This window comes from Oryza sativa, chromosome 1, assembly GCF_034140825.1.
Source record: "Oryza sativa Japonica Group chromosome 1, ASM3414082v1".
NCBI lineage: Eukaryota > Viridiplantae > Streptophyta > Magnoliopsida > Poales > Poaceae > Oryza > Oryza sativa.
This window is the reverse complement of record NC_089035.1, coordinates 26,870,043-26,897,475: the sequence shown is the minus strand read 5'-3', so window position 1 is coordinate 26,897,475 and position 27,433 is coordinate 26,870,043. Positions and strand designations below refer to the sequence as shown.

The 27,433-nt window shown below is 45.5% G+C and overlaps 6 protein-coding genes across 11 annotated transcripts; all 6 read right to left on the bottom strand.

Annotated features, from left to right (window-relative positions):
• Window positions 1–2,398: 2,398 nt before the first annotated feature.
• On the bottom strand, window positions 2,399–3,847 carry LOC4325370 (acyl-CoA--sterol O-acyltransferase 1). Its single transcript, XM_015791595.3, has one exon. The coding sequence runs from the start codon at window positions 3,725–3,727 to the stop codon at window positions 2,657–2,659; it is 1,071 nt and encodes a 356-aa protein (XP_015647081.1). The 5' UTR covers window positions 3,728–3,847; the 3' UTR covers window positions 2,399–2,656.
• A 48-nt stretch (window positions 3,848–3,895) lies between these two features.
• Window positions 3,896–9,603, bottom strand: LOC9272417 (GDSL esterase/lipase At1g28600). The gene is made up of 4 exons (XM_015783385.3): window positions 9,058–9,603; window positions 7,096–7,308; window positions 6,565–7,002; window positions 3,896–4,529 (listed from the first exon to the last, which is right to left on the bottom strand). Exons 1-4 carry the CDS (start codon window positions 9,335–9,337, stop codon window positions 4,321–4,323), a joined length of 1,140 nt encoding a protein of 379 aa, XP_015638871.1. The 5' UTR covers window positions 9,338–9,603; the 3' UTR covers window positions 3,896–4,320.
• Window positions 9,604–12,670: 3,067 nt separating this feature from the next.
• LOC4325367 (phospholipase A1-II 2) lies at window positions 12,671–16,666 on the bottom strand. 5 transcript variants are annotated; one of them, NM_001409431.1, is made up of 3 exons: window positions 16,276–16,666; window positions 14,920–15,653; window positions 12,671–13,486 (listed from the first exon to the last, which is right to left on the bottom strand). In NM_001409431.1, exons 2-3 carry the CDS (start codon window positions 15,590–15,592, stop codon window positions 12,885–12,887), a joined length of 1,275 nt encoding a protein of 424 aa, NP_001396360.1. In that variant the 5' UTR covers window positions 15,593–15,653; window positions 16,276–16,666; the 3' UTR covers window positions 12,671–12,884. The 5 variants fall into 5 exon arrangements, with proteins under 5 accessions (NP_001396360.1, NP_001396362.1, NP_001396361.1 ...); NM_001409433.1 differs by having other exon boundaries at window positions 14,999–15,653; NM_001409432.1 differs by having other exon boundaries at window positions 14,920–15,645.
• Window positions 16,667–16,889: 223 nt separating this feature from the next.
• LOC4325366 (phospholipase A1-II 1) lies at window positions 16,890–20,525 on the bottom strand. 2 transcript variants are annotated; one of them, XM_066306366.1, is made up of 4 exons: window positions 20,385–20,525; window positions 19,403–19,922; window positions 18,478–19,311; window positions 16,890–17,745 (listed from the first exon to the last, which is right to left on the bottom strand). In XM_066306366.1, exons 3-4 carry the CDS (start codon window positions 19,075–19,077, stop codon window positions 17,164–17,166), a joined length of 1,182 nt encoding a protein of 393 aa, XP_066162463.1. In that variant the 5' UTR covers window positions 19,078–19,311; window positions 19,403–19,922; window positions 20,385–20,525; the 3' UTR covers window positions 16,890–17,163. The 2 variants fall into 2 exon arrangements, with proteins under 2 accessions (XP_066162463.1, XP_015623449.2); XM_015767963.3 differs by having other exon boundaries at window positions 19,403–19,491; window positions 20,385–20,521.
• Window positions 20,209–22,625, bottom strand: LOC136351162 (putative pentatricopeptide repeat-containing protein At5g52630). The gene has a single exon (XM_066306363.1). The coding sequence runs from the start codon at window positions 22,564–22,566 to the stop codon at window positions 20,770–20,772; it is 1,797 nt and encodes a 598-aa protein (XP_066162460.1). The 5' UTR covers window positions 22,567–22,625; the 3' UTR covers window positions 20,209–20,769.
• An 807-nt stretch (window positions 22,626–23,432) lies between these two features.
• On the bottom strand, window positions 23,433–25,651 carry LOC4325365 (GDSL esterase/lipase At1g28600). Its single transcript, XM_015790350.3, has 5 exons — window positions 25,273–25,651; window positions 24,562–24,774; window positions 24,258–24,409; window positions 23,872–24,145; window positions 23,433–23,752 (listed from the first exon to the last, which is right to left on the bottom strand). Exons 1-5 carry the CDS (start codon window positions 25,535–25,537, stop codon window positions 23,544–23,546), a joined length of 1,113 nt encoding a protein of 370 aa, XP_015645836.1. The 5' UTR covers window positions 25,538–25,651; the 3' UTR covers window positions 23,433–23,543.
• Window positions 25,652–27,433: the final 1,782 nt, after the last annotated feature.

Below are 27,433 nucleotides of genomic sequence, written 5' to 3'. Positions count from 1 at the left end.
CCGCAGCCGCTTCGTCTCCTCTCCCCAGTTCCCTCCGGCCTCCGCTTCTACTTCATCGCTGATGATCGGCTAATCGCCACGCCCGTTTTTAATTTTACTATAAAAATTTACTAGGCTACTAGGGCCCATTTTAATATTTCGCACGGGGACCCGATTTGGCCGGGACGCCCTTGGATGCGGCGACATGGCTCCACCGGAGGCGAGCAAGCTAGCACACCGAAAGAGAGGACATGGCCTAGAAGAGAAGGGGTGGGGCTGCCGCGAGAGCGGACATCGTCGTCGCAGCCGGCGCCACCACCGCCCCTACCCATGCGGCCATGCCGGAGGAGGAGGAGAAGGCGGCGGTGTAGCAGGTGGGCTCGTGAAGTCGTGAGCAAGTTTATCAGTATCTTGATCTGTATCGTAGTATGATACTACCAAATTGAAACGATACTGATCCCACCTAGTATCCTAATTTTAATAGTATCTTGATCTTACTATTCATACCACACGATTCTACAAAATCTTAGGTAGTAACCCGATTCTACCAACCTTATGATCCTACAGAATATTATTTAAAATATGATGGTTTGAAAATAAAGTAAATATATATGCACAAGTTTATATAAAAATCAGTTAAATATATCAAAACTAATATGGTTTGGTTTCTCTTGATAAATGTTGTCTCTATTTGCATGACATATTATTAGCATATTTTTTTTGATATAGAATGACTATATGCAATTAATACAAATATTAATTAAACTTTTAAAAAAGAAAATCCCATAGTATCCCGATACTACGATATGATCCTACGATAAGATACTATTTTCAGCAAAACGATACTATCTTAGATCCCGGTACTAATAACCTTGATCGTGAGCGTGTGCCGCACTGCTGACGTGGTTGGGAAAAAAGAGGGAACTAAAACATAGGAGAGAAGAAGAAAGGACGATGCTTGATATGTGGAATTATGTTTATGTTTTATTTTATTTAGTGATTGAGATGCCACGTAGTTATCATGTTAGCGAATACTTCCCTAGATATTGCCTTGGGAGTCTTTTTCATTGGTTTACCGGTTGGAGGAGTCATTATACTTGATTTTACGGATAGGGATATGAATTAAATCCGGTTTTACTAGTGGGCGGCACACTCATCGGTAGCAACGGAGCTGGATGTTGGGCGCTGCCGCTGCTCTACATCGCATAGCGGGTTCACCACTGCCAGCTCAAGCAGGGGGACAACGGTGTTGGCTCAAAATCTGCCCAACACACGAAGATCAGGAATTTTTCTTAGCTCTAGTGTAAGTTCTAAATTTAGAGTTTAAACGTGTTAGTTAGTTTAATTCTGCAACTAAAACAAGGTAGATAAGTGAACTTTTTTCCTTTTCAAACAAGATGTTCTAATTAGGTGACGGGTTGCAAAGGGAACGTGGGCCATGCCATGTATCGACCAGGCTTTTCCAAACAAAATGTTCTGACGGGGGTGGATTTTAAACTCTCAAAGGACATCATCTCGTTATTTGCATGTCACCTGAATTGTTATGAAAAAAATGTAAAACATTCAACTAGATAGATTAATACATAGATCACTTCACAAACATATTAGTTAAAATTCAACTTCTACAAGTTGCAACAAAATAAACAAATTAAACTATGACTGGTTAACGTATATTCACAATGAAATTTGTTTTTTTCGTTGCAACTTGTAGAAGTTGAATTTGACCTTACATGTTTGTGGAGTGATTTATCACATATTGCACAATGAAATTTGTTTTTTTCGTTGCAACTAGTAGAATTTGAATTTGACCTTACATATTTGTGGAGTAATTTATCACATATTTATATATCTTCTTGATTATTTTTTTAATTTTTTTCATAACCATTTAGGCAATATGCAGATAACGAGGGGATGTTTACTCTAGAGTTCAGAATAGTTTCCCATGTTCTAACTATGTGTTGAGAACCTGAGATGGAGTTGGAGGAGCCTGCGGCCGCTGCTATGACACAACTCCTCTATTGAACACTTGAACCGATGGAGAGGGGAAACATTTTCTTAAGCATCGGGATGAATGTTGACTCGTTTATTATATATCGCCCAGATGGTTATAAGATTCTTTTAGAAAATAAAGATAAATTAATATGTAATACATGACTTTAAATTTGACTTTTATATAAGTCGTAACAAAAATAACAAATTTAACGCTACTATTATACGTATATTTACAGTTAAATTTGTTATTTTTGTTATAACTTGTAGAAGTCGAATTTAAATTTGCATATATCAAATTTAAATCTATTACACATTGATTTATATTGTCATTTTTTTTAAAAAAATATAACAATTTAGTTAACATGTAAACGAGTGAACGTTAACCAGGGAGATTAGAATCCCTCTCGAATGAAGAGAAATGTTCAAGTTTTGGAACAAAGAATAAAAATGTACTGATGTTGCAAGCAATAGTGTGCTCTACAATACAAACTGACATATGGGCAGAATTATCATGCAAAGGGAATGAGTTCTTATTATGTTACATGACAACATCTTGGTGGTACTCAACTGAGAACGAAACTTTCGTCATTCTGCATCCAGCGCCACAAATTAACACTCGAACATATATAGGCCCAGATGGCACAGTGGCACGTACACAGAGTACATAACACCGGCCCGTAGATGATTAGAGGCTCGAAACCACCCCAAACGGTCGGAGCAGACGCCTCGAGACGCCCATGATCAACTGCAGCATCGCCGCGGCCTCCTCCATCAGCCGCACGTCGGCCCCGGCCCTCATGAACGGCCCGAAGAAGAGCTCCGATATGGTGACGACCATGAAGGCGCTGACGAGGAGGTACGCCGCCACCTTGGGCGGCCGCCACAGCCCGGCCGCCCTGGCCCAGCGCTCGGCGATCTGGGACACGCCGTGGAGCATGAAGAAGAGCACCATCTCCCCCCTGGGCCGCCGCAGCGTCAGGTACAGGTAGAGGAGCTCGTGGAGCAGGCCCGACATGAGGAACGCCGCCAGCACGCCGGCGTCGCGGCCCCACCGCGCGCGCACGGGCTCGTACGCCGACGCCCGGAGGAGGTCCACCGCCATCAGGTTCCACTGCCGCCCCCAGAAGTCGTTCAGCGACGCGACGGCGAGCGGCGTGCTGAACTGCCTCTCCAGGCCGGCGTCCAGGACGGTCGCCGAGGCGAGCGCGACGGAGGAGAGGACGAGGTCGAGCGTGAGGAAGACCTGGACGCAGTATAGGAAGTGGACGGCGTACACGGGTAGCCAGCCCGTGTGCGGGTACGCCACGAAGAGGCAGCTGAGGAAGAAAAAGCTCCGGGCGCAGGGACGGAGGAAGTCAGCGAGGGGCGGTGGCGGCGGCGACGAAGGAGAACGCTTGGCGGCGGGCGGCTGCTGGCTGAGGCGGAGCTTGATGGGGAGGCTGGCGCAGAGGACGAACGGGACGAGGGGGAGGGACGGGTGTAGCGGGCCGATGCCGAGCGCGAGGAGGACGAGCTTGTTGATGGCGAGCCAGGTGTGGAAGAAGGTGCTGAAGAGGCGGAAGTGGAGGGAGTTGAACAGGCACGGCAGGTAGACGAAGACGGGGAACGTCGGGGCGAGCGCGGCGAGGCGGGGCAGTCCTGGCCGTAGGCGGCGGCAGGCCGAGCGCGCGTACCACGCGCACGCCGGGACGAGCAGCACCGTCCATGCCATCGCCCTCAGCTCCGACGCCATCGTCGGCTTGTCGAGCGTTTGCATTATGGCTCCGGGCGACGATCCGACGACGAGTCGACGACGAACTTACCGGGAGGAACTAAATGTGCATGTGTATCGAGCGACCAAGTCCTTATAAAATGTGTTGACGATCTCTAGTTGTCCTCCCCGATGCATTGAGAAAGAGAGAAATACGTGCGAACAAAGAAAATAGAAATACAAAAGGTCTGGAATGAATCGTGATGGTATGTACATACATGGATTAAGGAGCGGAAAATCGCTCACGAAAACACTGTGATCACAAGGAGAAACGGAACTCCTCAACGAGCCGTAGCCTGTAGCAACGACGTCTCACGCTAAATCATGTCTGTTTGGGAAGAATAACTTAAAAGGAGCCATACACTTCTTCAGGGATCAGTAAAAAAGTGTTTCTCCAAACGCATGCAATTTGCAATTCGTCCATTGAATCATGGATCATAGCATGCAAACTTTGTACTAGCTCTTTCTCTACACGAATCCTGTAATTGAACTTCACCTACACAATGTACTACAATGTTTCCATGAGCAAGTAATAAAACCATAGCACAAAGAATGGATGGATCGATCTTCTTTCTACCGGTGGAGGAGGAGCGGTTTGGTCAGGTGGGCGGGCAGGTCTTGGCGAGAGGGACAGGGGAGGCGTGCGGGCCGTGGAGCACCCCGTCGGCGATTAGCTTGTACACCGCCTCCGTTGGGTGCGTCCCGTCCCACGAGACGTACGTCGATGGGTCCTCGCACACGGTGCACCCTGCCTTGCCGCACGGCACGCTCTGGTTCCCGCAGCAAGACCCCAGCGCGTTTGTGAATCCTGCATATAACACAGCGTGTCGATGTGTGTGTATTGGTTAAGGAAGATCAGAAAGAATAACACCGAGGAATAGATGAGCTGGGCTTCAAATGGGTATACTGTTAGGCCTGGAAACAGGCCCAGCCTAGTTATGAAACTCATTTTTCAGGCCTGTGACTGACCATGAGCTATGGCCTAGTATTAAAATGGAATAAGTCCACTTTGACTCCCTTAAATATGACCCGAATATAATCTGACCCTCAACCACAAAACCGTATAAGATGACTCCTCGAACTATTAAAACCAGTGTAATTTAACTCTCTCAGCGGTTTTGGAGGGTGGTTTTGCTGACATGGCGATATTGATCTGTTCTTCGTCCCACGTGGCGCATACGTGGCATTAGAATTAAAAAAAACATGTGGGCCCAATTTGCCATTCACACATATTGTGGGACCCACTAACATGTCATCCTCTTTCTTTCTCTTTCTCTCCCCTTTGCTGGTTTGCAGGGGGCAGGAGCTGGACCGGAGGCGGCGGGCAAGCGACAATAGGGCGGCAGCGCAGTCGAGCGGCGGCTTCCATCGCAGCAGCGTCGAGTGGCTTCCACGGGAGCGGCCTCCATCGTGAGGTAGTCGAGCGGCCCATACGCCCCCCCCTCCATTCTTCCTCCCAACAGCCTCTCGCTGCTACCGCCGCCGTCGCCACAGTGGTAGAAAGGAGAGGGGGAAAGAATGAGAGAAGGAAGGAGGAGGAAGAAGAGGCGTGAGGACAGGAGAGGCCATGACGCCGCTGTCGCCGGGGTCCATGACGCCGCCGCCCTCGACCTTGGCGGTGCACGCCGCCGACGCCCCTCCAAGCGACCAGCTCCAGACAGATCGACATGCCGGCGCCCCTCCTCCAGCGCCAACGGGGTCGCCGCACGCCGCCGGAGCCACCGCTCAACCTGCTCGATGCCTCCACCGTCGACGTCCCACGCTCGCCGTCGCCGCCACGGGGGTCCATGACGCCCCACCGCCGACCGGCTCCAGACAGATCGACGCGCCGGCGCCCCTCCCCACGCCGACCGCGTCGCGAGACACCTCTGACACCCCCTCGCTCTCCAACGCCAACGGGGTCGCCGCACGCCGCCGGAGCCACCGCTCAACCCGCTCGATGCCTCCACCATCGACATCGATGTCCCACGCCCCCGCCGCCGCCGCCACGGGGATCCATGAAGCCCTCGCCCTCCCCGGCGTGACGGTGCCCCTATCCGCCCACTGCGTCGAGAGAAAGTGAAGAGAAATGGGGAGAGAGAGAAGGCAGAGAAATCTCAGGGAGAAGGAAGAAGAGAAAGATAGATGATGACATGTGGGCCCCCACAATATTTTTTTATGAATGATAGATGGGTCCTATAAATATTTTTTTTAATTCTAATGCCACATAAGCGCCACGTGGACAAAGACCAGGTCAACAGCACCATGTCAGCGCCACATCAGCAAAACCGCCCTCTAAAATTGCTTAGGGAGTCAAATTGCACTGGTTTGAATAGTTCAGAAGTCATCTTACCTGGTTTTACGGTTGAGGGTCACGAATTAGATTCGGGTCATTTTTAAGGGAGTCAAAATGGACTTATTCCTATTAAAATCTTCCCAGCCCAATAGGGACCGAAATAAGTGTTTCAGCCCAAGTGCCTACAGCTTACCTTGGAATTTGGATGCATAATTGCGTATGAGCCAGACGCGTCCGAACCGGACACCGCTGAATTCCATGTTCGCTTGACCTCTACGGCTCTACCCCTCTGTTCGTACGTGAACCTTAGCGCAAGTATGAATTAGGAGGGCCCCTGCATGGCAGCGGTGGATGCTGCTTATCGGGCCATACATAACTGCTAAGCTTTGTGCAGTACTCGCCTCGCTCGTTTGTCACGTGTATGCATATATCACCACACAAACCAACAGAGAGGAGGAACGCCGACGGGTGCAACGTCGCCGTTGCAGCACACAAGACAAGACACGACACAATGCCAAAATAAGGAGAGAGAGAGAGAGAGAGAGCTGACGCGTACGTACGCACTCACCTAGTTTTCCTGGGGCCTGGAAGATGCTCGTCATGGCGCCGTACCAGTCGGCGTACACGATGGTGACGTCCGGGTGCAGCCGGCGGAGGTCGTCGAGCCGCGCGGTGAGAACCCGGTTGTGGAACTCGGCGAACTTGTTGAACCAGGCCAGGCACCCCGTCCGGGCGTCGTACTCGCTGGCGGCGGCGCCCCTGAACCGGTTGAGGTACAGCGGCGCGCACCCGAACGGCAGGTTCCCGGGCACCACGAACGCCCTCGCCCCCATCCCGATCAGCTCCTCCACGGCCGCCGCCAGCTTGTCCACCACCGCCGGCACGAACGCGCGCACCGTCTCGCGCGGCACCCCCTTGTTGAACGCGAAGTTGTAGTCGTTCCCGCCGATCTCGCCCAGCGACACCAGCGCGTCGCTCAGGATGCTGCCGCCGCCGCCACCGCCGCCTACGAATCAACCAGTAACATGTAATGCATCAGCTGGCGTGTCAACGACGCGCGTAGCTGATGGAGAAGGCCGGCCATGCATGGCGTACTCACCGTTCAGCTGCTGCGTGAGCTGCTGCAGGTGGGTGCGGAACCAGAACATCTGGGTGTCGAGGGAGAAGGGGGTGATGTCCAGGCCCTTGCGGGCGAAGAAGGAGGCGTTGTTCGCTGTGGAGGAGATGATGGCGAAGTTGGCGCCGTGCGGGAAGTCGGCCGGCCCGGCACCCACCTGAATGGCCGTCACGTTGGCCAGCCCGAACTCTTGCGCTGCAACGAACAGCAAGGACTTACATTAGCACTGCTACCACAGTAGTTTTTTTTTTTTAACTGACGGCCAGTAGTACGTACTCCATCCGTCCCAAAATATAAACATTTTTGAACCGTACTATGGTCTCTGAGATGCTATTTTGATCAATAATATATATAAAAGTAAGATATTTTAAATAAAAAGTGTTACATATTATAATAGTTTGTTTAATACTAAATCTAGTAACATCAATTTTATATGATTGATCTTTTTTTTTGTTATTAATAGTTAAAATTTAAAATGTTTGACTTGTCACTATATTAAAAATGATTATATTTTAAGACGGAGGGAGTAGTACATACTCCCGTATCTAGAGAAGTTTGGACAGAACGCATAATAAACAAATTACCGAAGCAAAGTTAACAAGGCTCAAGAAACAGCTCAAAATATTTCACTACATGATCGAAATTAATAAGCGATTCCGGTTTAATTTGTGGTGCCCTTTAGGGAAGAAAGAATGTCTTGGCAAGCGACGGGGCATCTGCAAGTTGCAACTTGAAAAGCAGCACCGTGCGATGAGTCAAAGCTGACATCTTCGTGCAGTGGCTGATCTTGACATGAATTCGGCGAGATCAGCACCTGGTACTTGGCTAACTACTGTCACTTTTTGGTGAAGGGGCTACTTCTAAATTAATTGTACACAAATTAATCAGCATCTACTCTGCTAAACATGCACGCACAGTTTTGGAGTTTTGGTGGACCATGGTCGCCGCTAGACCTAATTAAAGTGCAAAACACTGTAGTACATACTTGTCACTAATACTACAGCTGCTTGGGGCCAGGACAAATTAAGTTAGCGTACACCGGCATGAATTCCAGTGCAATCATCAGTGACTAAGAGCTTGAGCTTGTAAACGAAAAGCAAAGTATAAAATGTTAGTAAATGACGATTATTGCAGCAAAAATATTTCCTCACTAGTCACCAAACTTGTCCATTTTTTTATATATAAGCATGGTATTTAACATAAGAGATTTGTTTCGGTCCAACAAAAAATACCTCAAGGTACCGGTACCTCACGGTACCAAATCATTTCCGATCGTTGGATCTAACAATGCATATCTAGCCCAGCTAGATTCAACGATCGGAAACGATTTGGTACCGTGAGGTACCGGTACCTCGAGATACTTTTTGTTGGACCGGAGCAAATCTCTTAACATAAACTTTCAAGTTTGACCATAGCAGATAAAAATTACTGCCTCCACTCAAAAAGATTTTATTTTAGCAAGTAATAAAGTCTTTTGAGACGGAGGTAGTATAATAGTATTATGAAAGGACCTTTTGAGTCAAATTTACATATATAATTTTCATACATATAACCTACCTATATAAAAAATGATACTCTTATGTTTTTTTTTTGACAGGAGGGAGAATGAGCTATTGTCGGCGTTCTAATGCTCACACCACTCGCCTCGCATGTTACCCGTCTTTCAGGACAATAATAAGTTTGGATGTTATTGACGGACAACTGAACAAGAGGCCACCGAGTACGTGTTTGAGGCCCCTCCAAAAAAAAATCCTCCAAACAGAGCATGCATGCAGGTTGCACAATGCACAGACGCACAGTACGTAGTAGTTGGCAGGAAAACAGAGGGATGTACGCTGCACAATGCAAAAGCAACGCAGAGATGGTGGGAACACGGACAGATCGACACGTCGGAGCAGGGGAATGCATGCTGAAACCAGACGGAGGGCAGCTCGGTTCGCTCACCGATGAAGTCAATGACGAGGCGGCCGTCGCTGGCCCGGCCGGTGGGGCGGCCGAAGAAGGTCCTCCCGTACGGCGGCGCGCCGTAGGGGCTGCTGGGCTTCCTGCCGGCCGTCAGTCGGACGTAGTTGCCGGTGTCCGTCAGCGAGTCGCCGAAGCTGAAGATGCGCGAGTAGCAGCCGAGCACCGGCCGGCTCCCGAGGCCGCCGGCCACCACGAGAGCAGCGCAGTACAGCGCCGCAACCGCCGGGGAGAAACCGAAACCGCCTCGCATGAGCGACATGGGAGAAGTACACACACCACCAAGGAGGCAGCAGCTAGCACACTGTTGACTGTTCGATCCAGTGGCTTTGGCTAGCTAGCAGCCGGTGTGCTGCTCTGAAGTGGAGGAGCAGAGAACCAGAGACAGTAGGGAGGGAAATGAAAAGAACATGGGAGTGCAGGGCAGCAACAGCAGCAACCGGTATTTCTTGTTGAAGAGAGCTCCACACGCCATTATTGAGGTTTTGTAGCGTGACAGGGGGATGGAATTGCAAGGTGCCAAGGACACAATCAACACGGAAGTAGACAGCACCTAGCCGTGGCATGCCAACATAAATACAGGGCAAACGCTGAACTAACTGAATAAACACACCTTCCGCTTTATTCTCAACTTCCTGTACGCCGCGCATGCAGTACCAGACACATCCTTGGCTCCTTTTAACCGACTCCTTTCAACACGAACAAGCCATGAGCTTAACCTGAAGTCACAGTAGTTCAATGCCGTTGCGCTTGCATGAATAGACCCCTGTGTTGTTCGTATGTGCGACTGAGAAGGACAGCGTTGAGCAGCAGCCCAGCCAGATAGTATGATACAGATTTCTTGTCCTTTTGGGGTTCATTGCATTTGGATTCTCTCTTTTTTCCTAGCCCTTTCTATTTTGTTTCTGGTTATCAGGCCATGCAAATGGTAACGAAAAGAGTGGCCCTGGTAGCCAAGCATTTATCGGGTTCTATTGTGCTAACGAAATTGGCAGGTGTTCCAAATTGTCATTTTGTTCATCTCCCTGGGTGGAACGGCATGTGCGGGTGTCGTTTTCAGTGAAACGTATATTTAGATTCTGTGCTTGAGAGCACAGATCTCCTGGAGCTTAGCCATAGTTCGCTTTCTTTTCTGTTTGCACGGTTGAATCCGATCAACAGCTGAATTAGTAAGGTTTCCATAGGTGGATAGGCCTAATACTACGTACTGTACGAGTTGCACAGGTACCTAGAGTTGAGCAAGTGCTACATTTCGTATTAAGAAGTTGTTGTCAACAAATTATAAACTTACGAATATTTGTTGACAAATATATGTTCACTAACTAACTAATTAGTGAAAAACTCCATAGAGTAACACTCAATTCGCTAAGCTCAAAATTTAGTTGAAAAAAAATGAACTTTGGGCATGAACATATGTACAATCGATTGGAGATGAATTTTTATTCCTTTAGGGACATCCCCTCGTTTTTTGCATGTTACCTATATAGACATAAAAAAATATCAACATCGATTGACATGAAATATATCATTTCACAAACATGCAAGACCAAATTCAATTAAAAATAGTTAATGTACATTCACAGTTATATTTGTTACAATTTGTATAAGTTGAATTTTAACGTGTATATTTGTGGAGTGATATGTTTCATATTAATCAATATTGTTATTTGTTTTATATTTTTAAGACTATTCAGATGGCATGTACTCCCTCCGTGTTTCAGGTTACAAGATGTTTTGACTTTGGTCAAAGTCAAACTGCTTCAAGTTTGACTAAGTTTATAGAAAAAATAGTAATATTCTTGACCAAAGATAAATTTATTATAATAATAAAACTAATTTGGTAATGTAAATATTTCTATATTTGTCTATAAACTTAGTCAAATTTAACGCAGTTTGACTTTAACCAAAGTCAAAACATCTTATAACCTGAAATAAAGGAAGTAAGAAACAAGGAGATATCCCCTCGAGAGATAACAATTACCCAATCGATTTAAAATTCCCTATCACACAAAAAAGGAAAAGCTAATGCTCCTCGGAATCTCACATGTCTTTAAAAGAAACCACACATTCATGAATAGGGTCAACATGATCAACAAGGCTAGTGTTACTCAAAGGGCCTCTTCATTGGAGGGTGGAATCCTCCAAAGTTGACTATTTTTCAGTAGATTAGCAAAATACCCGTGTGTTATAGTAGGCTCTAATTATATTAGATGAATTGATTAGAACTAAATCTATAGTATATATAAACCAAATAGATGTTGGTCAACAACGATGGACCCACATTACAGGTGGTGGCCCCCACTTGTTAGATAGGTGAGGGTGGCAAAATCACCACCACCACTAATATCATTTAAGATAGTACATATAAGGCTACATGTAATATAATATAAGGGATTTATTGGTAGTTCTTTCTTCTTCTAGATCCGCGTAAAACGTACAATTAATTAGGGGTAGAAGAAGAGTTAAGGATCTTTTTCTTCATATATATATATAGCTCACACTATTTATAGAGTTTGGTGCTTAATTATTGTATTAAATGCTTACTCCAATTACAGCAAGTGATGTTTTAGAATTTGTAACATAATTTAATTTCAACTATGATTATCGTTTGGAATATAGGTTTTAGGCATATGAAAATGACATGGCCAACTTTGTTATAACAAAAACTTTCGTAGTATCGCATTCATGCAAAAGAATTATTCTGTCCAGACATAAACATTTATGATAATATTTGATTATTTGGTCAAATTTGTGAAAATTGACCATCCATAATTTCTAAAATGTCTTTTTTTTCTTAAAAAAATGTTATGTATAGATTTGCCTTGAAAAATAATGTCATAATAGCCTGAACTTAGATTTTATAAACTTATTCTTGTAAAAATTGATGGCCAAAGTTTCCAAGGTTTGATTAAATCCTATTTTTAACGCCAAATATTTATGGGCAAAGTGGTCAGAGTTATGTCTTATTGACTTTGAGAAGTCCAAAGTAATACAAAACTAATTTTTGAACGGAGGGAACAATATATATTTCTCTTTCCAATCGTTGATAGAGATAAATGGGGAAATTTAACTATTTGCCACTCATATGACATGACAATTAACGATTTGTCACACCCTGTCAATGACATGTGGGCCCTCATGTGTCCATGGCATGTGGGCCTAGTGGCAAATCGTTAAGCACCACTCGTAAGAGTGGCAAATAGTTAAAAGCCCCAGATAAATGTGACCCACAAGACGACGATAACCATAGCAAGCTTTTGTGCCTGCACTAGGCTGTATTTGTTCCGGCACGCAAAACAAATCAGCGCTTAACACATGATTAATTAAGTTTTAACTATTTTTCTTAAAAAAAATGGACCAGCATGATTTTTTAAGCAACTTTCATATAGAAACTTTTTTATAAAAACACACCGTTTAGCAGTTTAAAAAGCGTGCGCGTGAAAAATGAGGGAGAGGGGTTGGGAACCCATGCAACCGAATGCAGCCTAAACTCTGCACGCTCTGAGTCTTTAGCCTTTGCGAATATTGCACATTAGCACATGGCATAAACACGTTGTAAGATTGTAAGGTCCTAGGAGTACGATGCGTTAGTGTCTTATGAATTGGAGCCACAAAGAATCGTGAGATTAAATTTGTAGCTAATATATTGTACTTATGGAAGTTTAATCTATGACACAACTAACAAAAACCACCAAAACCACTATTATCAGAAGAAATCAAGATAGAGAAGACAAAAGTTGTCACGCCCCATGGCGATGGTACATATCGAAACCTACGATCAATCGTCGTCGTCGTCGTCGTCGTCGTCATCAGGCTCGTGGTCTTGCAACACCCACCTCCCGTCGGGACCCTTCACCATGCTCTTGTTGTGGTGCACCTTCCATCGCACGGGCACGGGGTACTCGTCCGCCAGGCAGTCGTCGAACTTGTTCACCAGCGCCACGTCCCGGTCGACCACCAGCTCGAACCCGCGGTGGTCGCCGTGCCACCCGGCGACGCCGTGCAGGTGGCACTCGAGGTCGTGCGACTGCGACTCGCTGCCGTGGCGCCTGAGGAACGGCGACAGCCGCGTGTCGATCAGCAGCTCCACGCCGACGTCGGCGTAGCCCACCGGCGGGTAGTGCGGGATGCGGTCCGGCCGGTTGCGGACGCGGAGCATCCGGAGGTCCCGGAGCCGGTGGAAGGCGTCGCGGAAGCCGCGGTCGCCCGTGCGCGGGCTGCCGAACACCACGGCGGTGACCGGGGCGCGGGTCTCGCCGGACGGGCTGAGGCTGGACGTGTTGTACGAGTTGGCGGCGATGTCGGCGGCGTTCAGGGTGGCCAGGGTGGCGCCCAGGCTGTGGCCGATGACGGTGATGCTGGTCTCCTCGTCCTTGTATTTGTCCATCAGCCTCGCTATCTCTGTCAATACCTGCAGGGTTCAAAATTTGACTGAATTTGAAGGCCAACAGGAAAAAAAAAGGAATATAGTTTGACTGAATTTGAACAAATTTTGCTAAATTCAAACCTTGAAAAATATATATATTTTTTTGGCATAGAGTATATCCTGCTGGGGAAGCAAACCCGAATTTTGTAAGTGCCTACTCGCACGGTAACTTACTTTTTTCAAAGTTTGTCGCATAGGATCAAATCCCAACTTTTTATTCTAAGTTGGATTTAGCAATGAAAAAATCGTTTAAAATGACAAAATGATGGTCCATGTGATGTCAAAAGAAACTCGCCCAGCTGTTCAAGAAACCATCAATGTAAATGAACGTTCTTTTCTTCCAACAACTCTGACTGCAGTGCAGCCTCTCTCGACACCTGTCGCTGGCCTTCCACTTCCACGTTGCAGCAAGCCAGCACCACCTTTCAACTTCAGTCTGTCCCTTCACTAATCTCCTTTTCAATACATGTGCCCTCCTTAACTGACACTGTATTTGCCTTGTGACAAGGGTTATGAAGATGTGTTGCAATCTTTCTCTTCTCTTAATTTCGAAAAATGATGTTTAACGGCAATCCACTCTATGACCTAAACATGAATGAAAACCTTCTGGACTCTGGAGTTCAAAAAAAAAAAAAAAAAAAAAAACTCTGCTTGCTTCAAACGAGGGCCTGACTCAAATTAACCTTTTCTGAAACAAAGAAACCTAAATATGTAACCTAAAGTTGTAAACTGTGATGGGTGGATGTGTCACGGTCTGTCCAGATTCTACTAGGATGTATCACATCCACCCAAAATCTCTTATATTATAGGACGGAGGGAGTAGGATGGAATGAACATGAAAAGCAGCGAAAGGACCGTTTTCTTTTCTCACTTTCCTATTAGTGTCTACTCCTTAAGTAAAAAGAAACCTAACTTAGATGAGATATTATCTAATACAACCCAAATTCGTTGTATCAGGTGATATTCTATCATTAATAAATTTAGGTTTTTTTTTTGAACGGATGGAGTATACATGTAACGTTATTTTGGTGTGAGTGCCTTAAAAGTACATCTAAGAGTGATGATGGGCTCTGCACCCTTCCACGTCCGTGGAAAATATGGCAGCACTCCGAGTGTCAACCAGTACTAAATGAATTTAGTTTGGATGATATTTCTACCAGCATATACTAATTGTCTTCACGTAAGGTGGCTGTGTACTAATCAGATATGCCAACATAATTTACTAGGGAAAACTGTCAACTGTCGAAGATTATAGTTCTACTAAGTCAACTACATGCAAAATACTACTCCCTCCGTTTCACAATGTAAGTCATTTTAGTATTTCCCACATTCATATTGATGTCAATGAATCGAGACATATATATTTATCTAGAATCATTAACATTATTATGAATATGCAAAATGATAAAATGACTTACATCGTGAAACGGAGGAAGTAGTACTGGTACCGTACAACCACAAGAGTGTCAAGGAGGGAGCAGGGCGGGGCGCGCACACCTGCATCCTGGCGCTCTGCTTGTTCAGCTCCGAGCATTGGTCCTCCGAGGTGTACAGCGACAGGTAGCCGCGGTGCACCGACGGGTCGGTCCCGTCGGCGCCCTCCGGGCCGAGGATCCCGGCCGCCGATGCGGGCGCGAGCTTGAGGTCGGCCACCCACTCCAGCGCGCGCTGCGTGCCGCGCCACGCCACCACGATGTCGCGCCGCCCGAGCGCGGCGGCGCCCTCGTCCGTGGCCACGGCGACGTACCCCATCCAGTTGCACTCCGTGGCGCGTCCCTCCCGGCACAGCGGCCGGAGCAGCACCTTGCCGTGCACGTCGGCGTTGGCTGTGGCGTAGATGTACCGGGTGGCCGCGTACCAGCCCGGATGGGACACGTCGACGCGCCGGAACAGGTCGGCGTGGCGGTACCTGCACATGCCGGCGTTCGGGGAACGGTGCTCGCCGATGAACGCCTCGTACGTGGCCATGATCATCTCGCCGTAGGTGATGAGGCAGCGGCGGAGGTCGACGTCCAGCGGGTCGAGCAGGCCGTCCCAGTGGCCGCTGCCGTGCAGCTCCCTCCACCGGCTCGCCATGTCGCAGGAGAACATCGTCGCCAGGGTACCTTTCTGATCGATCTGAGAGCTCTGCTCTTGGTGCTATCCTGTCAAACTGTTAGAATTTTGTTCCGACAAAGTTAAGTTGACATGGTGCATTCTCAAATATAGTAATCATTTTTATGCATTTTTCAATACGCACATTTAGAAAAAAAACATAGAAATGATTATATTTTGGAATGGAGGTAGTTCCCCAAGATGCTAGATATTTGTATCAGTTGCTCTGAAACATCTATGAAATTTTTCGTGGGACCTAGAGAAAAAATGTTTGTGTACAACTGTTTTTTTAGGCTTATGCGTATATTGGCCTGAAAAAAGTTGGCAGAATATAAATGTGATTATGCTGGCAGCTGGAATCGATTTAACATGTATTCATGGTCCATTATTCTTCAGATAAGGCTAAAACTAGGAGCATTATGCAAGATAATGCTTACATTTTTCAGAGGGGGATGATATTATTTCTGGTAGGTTACCTATGGCAATTATTCTTTTGTTTCATGCGATTCATTTTCCTTGCCTTTTTTAATTTACAAATAAATATGATTAAAAGCACTGGTTTTGGATATATCATGCAGATGAAGCATACTAGTCTTGTAAATAACAAATAAAAAAATGGCAGATTATTGTACCTAAACCGAATTACCCAACACAGGAAGAAACAAGAAAAAGGTTATCACCTTTGATTTGGAACCTTCCTTGGCGCCGCCTACAATCTGAGGAGGCGACTTGGTGGTGGCCCGTCAAAGTGAACGAACCGGCGGCAGCCGCTGGCGAGGAGAGGTGTAGATCGCCGGTGATCCATTGACCATCGATCCCGAGTTCCCGACTGCCAGGATGAGAATGAGATCTCAGATATGGAGAAAGGGAGTGATTGGGACGGTGCCAACTGGACCGGGCACTTTATTGGGTCATTGAGTCAGTGGGTTTGGTGGCTCATAATTTGCGATTAATTTTTTGGCATGCTTTTCATCTATTTTAAGAGATGGATGTGCCCTTTTCTGCGCTAATATGAAAAAGAACCATTTAAATATAAGTTGCATATGGAAAGTGTATTTAGTAGCCTCTTAAGATTCGTTAGATTTAAGAACTGCAGGAGAGATGTGCTTCTACAATGATTTGAACATAAAGTACTCGTAGACGAATAACTCAAATCTGGTTCCTTCCCCCTGAAATGTTCGAGAAGATCATCAAGCACAATTATGGAGTCAACACATTTTAAAGCAAATTACTCAGTGCATCTGATTCTATCCAACCTCAGGTGCTATTTTCCAACTACATCTTCACAATGATATACCAAGACTGCCTTCACTTGCTTTGCTTGTCAGAAACGTCACAACTTAACAATTCTGATAATTCATTTTTCAGCGGGCAATTTTGATAACTTATTACAGATAACATTAAGTAAAACACAATGAACTGAAAAATGTTAAAAACAAAATGATTCCAAACATATGCATTACTTCATTGTCGAGCAATAACGAACACATGAAAGTATCCCCTGTTTTCAGAGTCTTAGTTTTGAGCTGTCGGTTGAATCAGGCATCAAGAGGAGATGCCTGGGTGCATCAGTCATCATCCTCATGGTCGGCCAAATGCCACCGACCATCCGTGCCTTTCACCATACCTTTGTTCTGCACCACCCACCAAGACGATGGAATTGCATACTCATTCTTCAGTGCGTCTTCGTGTTTGTTAACCAAAGCAATGTCTCGATCAATCTCCAGCTTGAACCCTCCGTTGCTCCCCTGCGTCCCGGCAACCCCATGCATGTAGCACTCCATGTCATGCCACGTTAGGGGATTCCCAGGGGCCTTCAGGTATGGTGACTTCCCTGTATCGATCATCAGCTCTGTGCCAGCATCGCTGTATCCTAGTTTTGGCCAGTTTGGAACCACATCAGGAGAGTTTCGAATGCGGAGCAATCTCAAATCTGGAGCACTGTCGAACGCTTTCTGAAAATCAGGGTTGCCCACTCTTGGGCTACCGAAGACGAAGGCAGACACTGGACAGCTCTTGTTGTAACCATTGGAGACAATGTCAGTGGCATTGATGGTGGCAAGTGCAGCCCCAAGGCTGTGGCCTGTTATGGTGATGCTAGTCTCCTCATGCTCGTACATATCCTGGAGCCGTTTGATCTCATTCAAGACCTGATACAAATATGTTAGTTTGATCGATCAAAATTCCTTTCCATGCACAGACAATGCTATTTAACATCTAGTAATCATTAATATCATAGACCCAGTAATCCAAGCTTCCTTCCCTTGCAATGCACTAGTGTTGTGCGATGATTGTCTTTATGTGGATTAAGCTTTGGGAGAATCATAACGGAATAATCTCCCACTTGAAACCATCATGATGCTTCATTAGTGCAGTAAGGTGGAACAGAGATACATGATGGCCGATTGGTGAAAAAAGGAGTCCTTACGTTGGTTCTCTACAATGGATAATAGGGAAACAGGAAAGATTATATCAAGTGTTGCTTCTTAAATCAGTTTTATTGCTTTTCATTAGTTTTATGTTGCACCAACATTTACCATACAACTATGTGCAACAGCAGGGCATATAAATAACAAGCACAGCGATTCTACAACATTTGCACGTGTACTATGTTATTTCAGTGAAGTATAAGCAAATAAGCAATACCCTGATCCATAGCATAAGCTATCTGGTATACATCCTTTTCTTTCCTTCACTTCAAATGAAACAACTCCTATCCTTCAAGCGTAACTATCGATCTACTATACTCTACTTTAGATACTTAAATATACTAAGGTATAACTTGGACAAAAATTGACAACGTTTGCTTCAGAAGATAAGACAATAAATATTGGCTTTTTCGTTGATATACTAATGGTTAAATCAAGAATGACATGAATTACCTGATATCTTGCACTCTGCTTATTGTACTGAGATTCTGGATCGGCACTCGTGTACACAGACAGCCACCCCCCATGCACACAAGGGTCATCAGCACTGCCTGGCCGTACTATTTCTGAAGCAGGTACCAAGGAAATATCAAGGTCATCCATCCATTCTACCATCCGTATTGTTCCACGCCATGCCACCACCACATCCCGTCTCCCAAGCACTTCTTTACCTTCATCTGTGGCCACCGCAACAAACCCCATCCAATTTGACTGCTTGCTCCATGCAGCCTTCGACCATGACTTTATCATGAATGCATCAGGCAAACTGACAGTACACATTGCATATATGAACTTTGTAATGACATACAGATTTGGGTTTGATACATCCACCCTGCTGAGGAAGTCCTTGCGACTGAAGAGGCAAGACCCAGCGTACCTTGATCTTCTCTCTCTGTTTAACCCCGTGTAGGCTGCCTGAGAAAGCTCACCATAGTTGATGATGTTATTGCGGAGATCAACGTCAAGAGGATCAAGTAACCCCTTCCAGTAACTCACACCATTGAGCTCTCTCCATCTTCTGGCGATATTTCCAAGCCCTCTTAGGGAGCTCATCTTTGCCGTATATGGTTGGTCTGTGATGCTTGGTACTTACAAGCCACAAAAGCTTGCAACTTCATATTCCACTGGGCGTCTGGGTATATATGTGTGTGTGTGTGTGTGTGTGTGTGTATGATTCTAGGTTGCTATCCTCTCCATCAAATCTGCAGTTCCATAAGCATGTAGAAGATGAGCTCCCTGTCATTCTCTTCCCTACCAATCAACCGCCCAACTTGGCAACCATCCATCCTGGATTTCAAAGCATGAAGAAACTTGCACGGATCAAATAAGGCCTAAAGGAGAAGTGGAGAACTCCATCATATTCATAAAGAAATGCCACCTGACACTACCCAGCACACCAAATCTTTGTGTGCCTCTGAAGAGAGGGGGTGGGGTTCACCAGTTGCAACCAGAAATGAGCAGCATCTTCTGTAGAAGATTTTTCTCCAATAAATGGCAGAAGTTTATACGCGTACTGTTTGGTATTTGAAGTATTCTCCAATAGAAGCATCCATTAGTACCATGTTTACTAACCAAAGCATTTCATATTAAAACCTTTAGTTCCAATGATTACTAACCATATGTATAATCGTAATCTTGACTATATCCTTAATAGAATAATATAGACCATGACCATACAGCCAAAAGTTCTGTTTGTGAAGAGCCATCTACAGAGTTATGATGTATGTAACCACCATTTTTCACTGTTATTGGCAACATCATCCAGGAAAGGCACATTTGTAAAGGAGTATTTTGCAACACTCATCACCAGAATTAGGCAAGGAAAACCAATATGAGCTTAGCAGCCACTCCATTGCACCTTTCTGAATATGGGTCTAGCTGCCTAGCTGGTCAAGGTCCTACGTGCAACAAGGTAAAGCCACAAATAAAGCTCAGATCTCTACCTATCACTTCCAAAGTACAATATTTTAATACATTTAGCAGCTACCTTTAAGTCTTGGCCTAACAAATTTCAACAGATGTACCAGTGCCTGAAAAATAAAGCTAATGCTACTTTCAGTTCACATTGCATTGTTTAGCTAATATCCAAACAGGGCCACAATAATTTTTCATTTTGATCTAAACTGAGTTTTGCTGTTCTATTTAAGATATAGAAGTTTATCTTTCTCAAAGTAGATGACTTAGTACCAAAGAAATAATACAATTATAATTGATAATACTATAGAATGACAGACATTATAAAAGAAAAGTTATGACTTAGTACCAAAGAAATAATACAATTATAATTGATAATACTATAGAATGACAGACATTATAAAAGAAAAGTTTATATGATTATAGTGTAACGGACTGAACTGTACCATGCTGATGTATTATGGTGACTCTCAAACTGGTGTATGGAAACTTGTATGTAGCTTCTCCTGATACATCAATCATTCTTCTATGCACAACGAAGCATCAGAACAGTCTCAACTATCGTGCAGTGAAACTGTTATTCAGATTATTAAACTGAGCCTAACATATCATGACCGATGTCCTGTTTTATTTATAGAACCATGGCTGAGTCCAGCTGTTTCAGCTTGAAGGTTATGGCATGTTTTTTTCTGTGCCAAAACAGCATGGCAATAGATTTGTGTTTCATACCAGCCACTGAACCTGTAAAGATCTATTTCCTGAAGAAATATAATCTAAAATGCCTGACCAGAAAAACATGATGAATGAGAATGAGGTACATCAGAAGATATATCACCAGAAATCCCCACAAGAGCATACCCCATCCTCAAACCGGTGAAACCGACGGTTATCCCTGAGAATTACAATCCTTCCTGTACACTTACTGAGATACTTAACTGCATTGTGGCAATCATCACAAACTCGTAGGTTCTTCATAACTCGTATTGGTACACCTTCTGGAACAATCAGAAGCCCCAAACCTATTGCTAGCCTTTCACTATGATACCTCATTGTTGCCTGCTTCTCATCCTTGTCCACATCCTTAACCACTGCACTTGTATCTGCTACATAACCAGCTGCCTCCATCTTCTCACCAACTTTCTCCAGCACATTGTAAATTTCGTTGCTTCTTGGATGTCTCCTGCAATTTGACACAAAGGTATGTACCTCCCCTGCAGCTTCCAGCCAGCTTAGTCCAGTCTCTTTACGTACACCTGCATCACGCATTGCTTTCCTCGCAAGTGCTGCATCCATATGCCTTCCTGCAGCTGCATACGTGCTTGACAAGAGCATATGTGCACCAGAGCTTCGTGACCCTGTCTCAAACAACCTCTTTGCAGCAATTGCTGCAGCGTCAGCATCCTTAAACATGCGACATGCCATAAGGAGTGCACCCCAGACATACTCAGGTGGCTCCATGGGCATTGACTCAATAAGGCCTAGTGCTTCACTTATACGTCCTACACGGCCAAGTAGGTCAACCATTGCAGCATAATGCTCAGCCTGCGGCTCAATTCTGTACTCTTTCATGAGGGAAAAATATCTCTTTCCCTCATCAACAAGACCAGCATGGCTACAAGCAGTGATCAAAGACAGGAACGTGATGGAGTTGGGACGAAATCCAGCATTTTGCATATCCATAAACCGTTGAAATGCTGCAGTAGTATGACCATGCTGAGCAGATGCATTGAGCCCCGCATTCCAAATTCCAAGGTTTCTCTCAGGTGCTTCACCAAACACCTGGTATGCACACTCCACAAGGCCACATTTTGAGTAAAGAGAAACAAGCGAGCTACCCACAAACGGTGATGCATTTAGAGCTGTCTTTATAGATCGGGCGTGCACCTGAGCACCAAGCTCAAAGAGTGTTGCTGCAGCACACACGCGAAGAATGCACGAAACTGTGAAGTCATTAACCGGCACTGCCTCCTCAAGTGCTAAGCGGAAGATCTCCATCGCCGCGGAATGCATCCCAGCATCAGCGTACCCACATATGAGAGCAGACCAGGAGACGACATTCCGCTTCGGCATTTCATCGAATAGCCGGCGGGCGTCGGCAAGGTGCCCGCACTTGGCATACATGTCAAGCACCGACGACCCGACAAACACGTCGCCGGCGAACGGTGTCTTGGCGGAGAGTCCATGGAGCGCGTGCGGGGCAAGAGGCGGGCGCGAGGAGTCTTCCGCGGCTGCGACCGCCTTGGCGGCGGAGGGAATGTTGCGGTCGGTGGCGGGGACGCCGGCCGCGAGCATGCGGCGGAAGGCGTCGAACGCGGCGGCGGGGAGGCCGTTCTGTGAGAAGGAGGATATGAGGGAGGACCACGCGGCCGGGGATGGCGGCGCGGGGAGGTCGAGGAAGGCGCAGAGGGAGTCGCCGGGGAGCGCGCAGCGGGCGTAGAAGGTGAGGAGGTGGTGGGCGATGGGCGCGTGGGAGGAGGCGGTGGCGGGGAGGTGGCCTGCCTTGAGGAGATGCCCGTGGAGCTGCTGCCCCTTGGGGAGCGCGCGGGCGGCGGAGAGCGCGACGAGGAGGTCAGCGAGCGAGCGCGCGCAGGCCGGCGGCGGCGCGGCCGGCGGCCACGGCGGGGGCATCGTGGCCGCGGGCTTCAGGGTCGCACGGTTTCAAAGCTTTCTCGTTCGGTTTTGCGTGTACGATGGGTCTCGGCCCTGCTTAATTTTAATGGGCTTAGTTGTGTAGGCCCATAATGGGCTCTTCGAAGGAGTAGGCCCATCGTGGGCTTAATTGAAGGGTCTGATCAATCTGTAGGCCCCATTATTTTGGTGATGAAGATACAAATTCTATCTTGGTTTTTTAACACGCTTTTTAGACATTGTATTTCGTGTAAAACTATTTTTATAGAAGTTTCTTTAAAATATCATATACAAATTCTTTAAAAGTTTAAAATAATTAAAAATTAATTAATCATGCATTAATAGTTTTCTCATTTTGCGTGTTCATAGTTAACAACTTAAACGGGACCTTAGATCACCATTTCTTTGTCATTTTGTGTGTAAAGTGCAGCATCAACGCTTGAAATCAAGAGATAATACCAAAGTGAGAATAGCTCAACTGGTGGTTAGGTTTCTTACGGTAGAACCACCATACTCGGATTCAAATTCTAGATTTGACATGGGTGTTCGTATTTACAGCTTTTTTCTTTTGGTGGTAGGAGAAGTACCTGTCATCAGTGATACACCTATAACGACTTAGTCATTCTCAAGATATGTCATCCTAGTCTTTCAAAGCAGATGCCTGAGTTGACTTCGTCATTCTCAATACATGTCGGTCCAATTTTTCGGAGATGCTTATAGGGTTAGGGCTGTGCGTTTGTATTCGTCATGGTGAATGTGCACGCATTGTGAGCGCTTACGTTTGTACTATTTTTCTTTAAAAAAAAAGCGATAATAGCATCGAGCATGACATTACTTGAACTTATTTCTCCTCGAAATCATCTAAGTAAACTGAAATAATTTCCTCCATTTCAAATTCATCAATAAAACCAGCAAAAGATCTCCGGAGATCTCAGCTACAGTAGTCAGCTGGATTCTGGAACAGCCATAGCACAATTCTAGCAACTATGCAGCAACGGAGGATCCGCGAACGGCCCGTTGAGCACCCCGTCGGCGATGACATGGTACGCCTTCTCCGTCATATGGACACCGTCCCAGTTGGCGAAACTGCCCGGATCACCCCAGACTGTCGCCGTCCTGTCGCACGTCGCGCCGGTGTGGTACGGGCCATGGCCGCCGCAGCACGCGAGCAGAGGATCATTGATACCTGCACGCACGCCAATCGCAAACAGATCGATATTCCATATATCAGTACTGTGGTGTGGCGTGCGTACGCATCTTGCGGTTTTTAACGATGCGATGCGATCGAAACAAGCGGCAGCTCACCGAATCTGCGTGGATTACGGAAGAGTTGCAGGGCGGCGCCGAAGTAGTCGGCGTAGATGAGCCTGACGCCCGGGTGCTGCGCCTTGAGCCGGCTGACCTCGTTGAGCAGCGCCTGGTTGTGCGCGGCGGAGAAGGCGTTGAACCACCGGAGGCAACGGAACTCGTCGTAGTCCGCCGGGTTGCCGCTCCGGTAGGCGCTCAGGTACGCCGGCACGCACCCGGTCGGGAAGTTCCCCGGGATCATGATCGTCCTCGCGCCCAGACCGATGAGCTCCTGCGTGTATGCGATTGTATATGTACATGGTGCATGCTACGTCAGTGGGATGGTTCATGTTTTTCATGTACATATGCAATGGTTCGATCAGGATATGATGGTTTGTGCCGACCTGGACAGTGGAGCTGATGCTGGCGACGACATCCGGGATGAACTGGTAAGCAACCTCGCGAGGTTTATGATCTAAGAACCAAAAGTTGTAGTCGTTGCCGCCGATCTCACCCATCAAGATAAGAGACTCACCGAGCAGTGCTCTCCTAGCAGCTGAAATTTAAAATCAGGACTCAGGAGCAACATTTTAGAAACTTGAAACGGACAAATTGATCAGCTGTGTATGTGCAGTGTGCACTGTTGCCCGTGCACACGGTTTTTTTTTTTTTTGGTTGTTAATTTTACAAGTACCACGTACTACTTACCGTCCCCGGGAGCGATCCGCTGCAGCGTTTGCTTGAACCACTCCAGCTGCGTGGCGAGGGAGAAGGGCATCGGCACGGTGTGGTTCCGCCTTCTGAAGTACTCCGGCGGCAGCGCCGTGGAGGCCAACACGGCGAAGTTGGCGCCGTGCGGGAACTGCCCCCTGTCCTTCTCGGGCAAACTCGGTGGTACAAACGGAAGCTGGAGTGCTTGCGCTGCAACATATATACGCAAGCACATGGTGGGCATGTCAAAAAAAAAAAAAACATGTACTACACACAGTATCATCATCTAAAAAATGTACTACTGTATTGGGTATGTGCACTACTACTCGAATTAATGGTGCTCTACTGTATATTCTCTTCAGTTACTAAACATAAAGTCAAGCTTTTAATTTTTTCCATCAAATAATCTTTTATTGAAAATATACAAATTATGCATGTAGGTTTGATAATTAAAAAAAATCAAAATGATATATTTTCATGATTAAAGAGGGTACTATCTATGTAAACAATAACGGATCTAGAAATTTTCAAAAACCTGGACAAAAACATGGACAAATGATTTTCAATGTTGTTGAATTACGAAAATATTGGCTATCCTAGCTGTGTGATCCGCCCTGACTGTAAACAAAAGAAAAATCAATTTTGACCATACATGGGAAAATAAATTTTGGAACAGTCAGGGAGGAGTTGATGGGCCTATGAACTCACCGTAGAAATCAATAACGACACGGCCATCAGAGATGCGGCCGCTGGGGTGCTTGAAGTAGGTCATGCCAAACGGTGGTTCCTTGAACGGACACGGATGGTCGCCGGCGATGTGGACGAAGTTGCCGCTGTCGATGATGGAGTCGCCGAAGCTAAAGATGCGCTTGTAGCAGCCACACAAACCCAGGGTTGAGTTCAGCAGCAGGACGGCGGACACGAGGACGAGGTATACGGAAATGGAATGTTTCTGGTGACTGAAACTTCCCATATCTGACAACGGCTGCTGCTGCTCTGCCTCTAGGCTGGAACAGCAGAGATCGACAGAGGGATCGAAGACAATGGACACAATGTTGTTGGCTTCAATTTATCGCCTGCATTTTAAATGGCTCATTCGAATCCCCTGTTATAAATGGAGATGTAGTCCAATTATGGTATTATTATGGTACCATATCACAACATATGCAATACATCCGAATACTATTAAAGTGCTTCTTAAAGTATTTTGGACAGTTCCTTCCCTGTGGTCAAATGCAGATTGATGGGAAGCCGTGTAGATATAGTATTCTAAAGATATGTGTATACCCATAGTGACGCCACATTGTAGCTGTAGCATCAATGGATCGTATAAATGTTGATTCAAGATAATTTTCTTTTCTCATAATTGTATTTGAGATACAACTCTTTCTTCTAGTTTTACAAATATAATTGTATAAAACCATATCTAAATTTGGGCCTTTAAATCAAAGCAATTCTGGAGGAATTTTCAAGGATTGAATTCCTATGGAAAGACATCTATCCTATATGGTCATTTAGAACAAGGGAATGGCTCTTTCAAATCTTTTGAAATTCCTTAGGATTGTCTCAATCATGGAAATTTTGGAGGATTTCCTACATGAGGATCAATCTCCTGGAAAAAAAAACCTTTGTATGTCTATATCTCTGTTTTAATTCCTGTGTTTTTCCTACGTTTTATCCAAATAATCATTCATTTAGTTTTTCTGTGCTTCCCAATCCATAGGATTTGAGATGTCGAGGCGTTTGAATCCTACATTTTTTTCCTATGCCCGTGTGTTTAAAAATCTTTATTCTTTTTAGGCCCCCTTTGATTCAAAGGAAATTCATAGGAATTTTAAAGGATTTAATTTCTATAGGAATTTTTCCTATATAGCCCTTTGAATCAAAGGAATGAATCCTATGGAATCCTATAAAATTCCTATGGAATGCCTCTTCCCATGCAAATTTTGAAGGAAATTTAACATGAGGTTCTACCTCATGTTAAGAATCCTTCGAGTCTTTCTCTCTCCTCAAATTCCTGTGTTTTTCCTGCGGCTCAATCAAACGGTCATTTCTATGTTTTTCCTGTGTTTTGCAATCCTCTGTTTTACACTTGTATTCCTATCAGAATCCTATGTTTTTCCCATTCCCCCGTTTTTTCATTCCTGTGATTCAAAGGGGGCCTTAGAGTTCTACCAAAAGAAGAAAATTTTCCATCATAGGGTTGGTACCTTTGAAACTATTGGTTACCCTAATTCTTAACACTCTCCTAGCTAAGACCTAAATATTAAGCGTTAACTCGGAAAATGAGAAGATTTATTTAGCAAATATAATTCTATTTCAATATCCCTCCTGCAATTATGGGGAAAATTCGATTAGTCCCATGCAATTGCGCGGGAAATTCAACAAGTAGGTATTCTTATATGGGCCCCGGTCTACCATGTAAGGAACCGAGCATTTTGTCACTCACAAACTCAAGAGCTCGATAGCTAGCCTCATCTACATTACTCGTCGGTCCTACTCTCCTTGACTTGATCAATTAAAATATTAATGATTTTTCTTTTAGATAACATAAGTTTTTATTCAAGATGATACAACCATGCTAAAAACATTCGTAGCCTCTACATACCTAAAATGCACATAGCCTAAACAGATACTCAGCACATAACCTAAACGCACACCATACCCACACTTGTTTTGAAAGAATTAAACATGAAGAATTAAGGGTTATCAATTCGTAGATTAGGTCGCCACCCACGCTCGTAGGTAAAAAACTTCTTGGCCACTTTCCAATTGCTAACATGTAGTAAAAGCAATTAAATTCCGTAAACTTGGCTTATGAAGTAGCCCAAAAACGAAGCCAGATTAACCTGCAAAGGAGAATCAATCT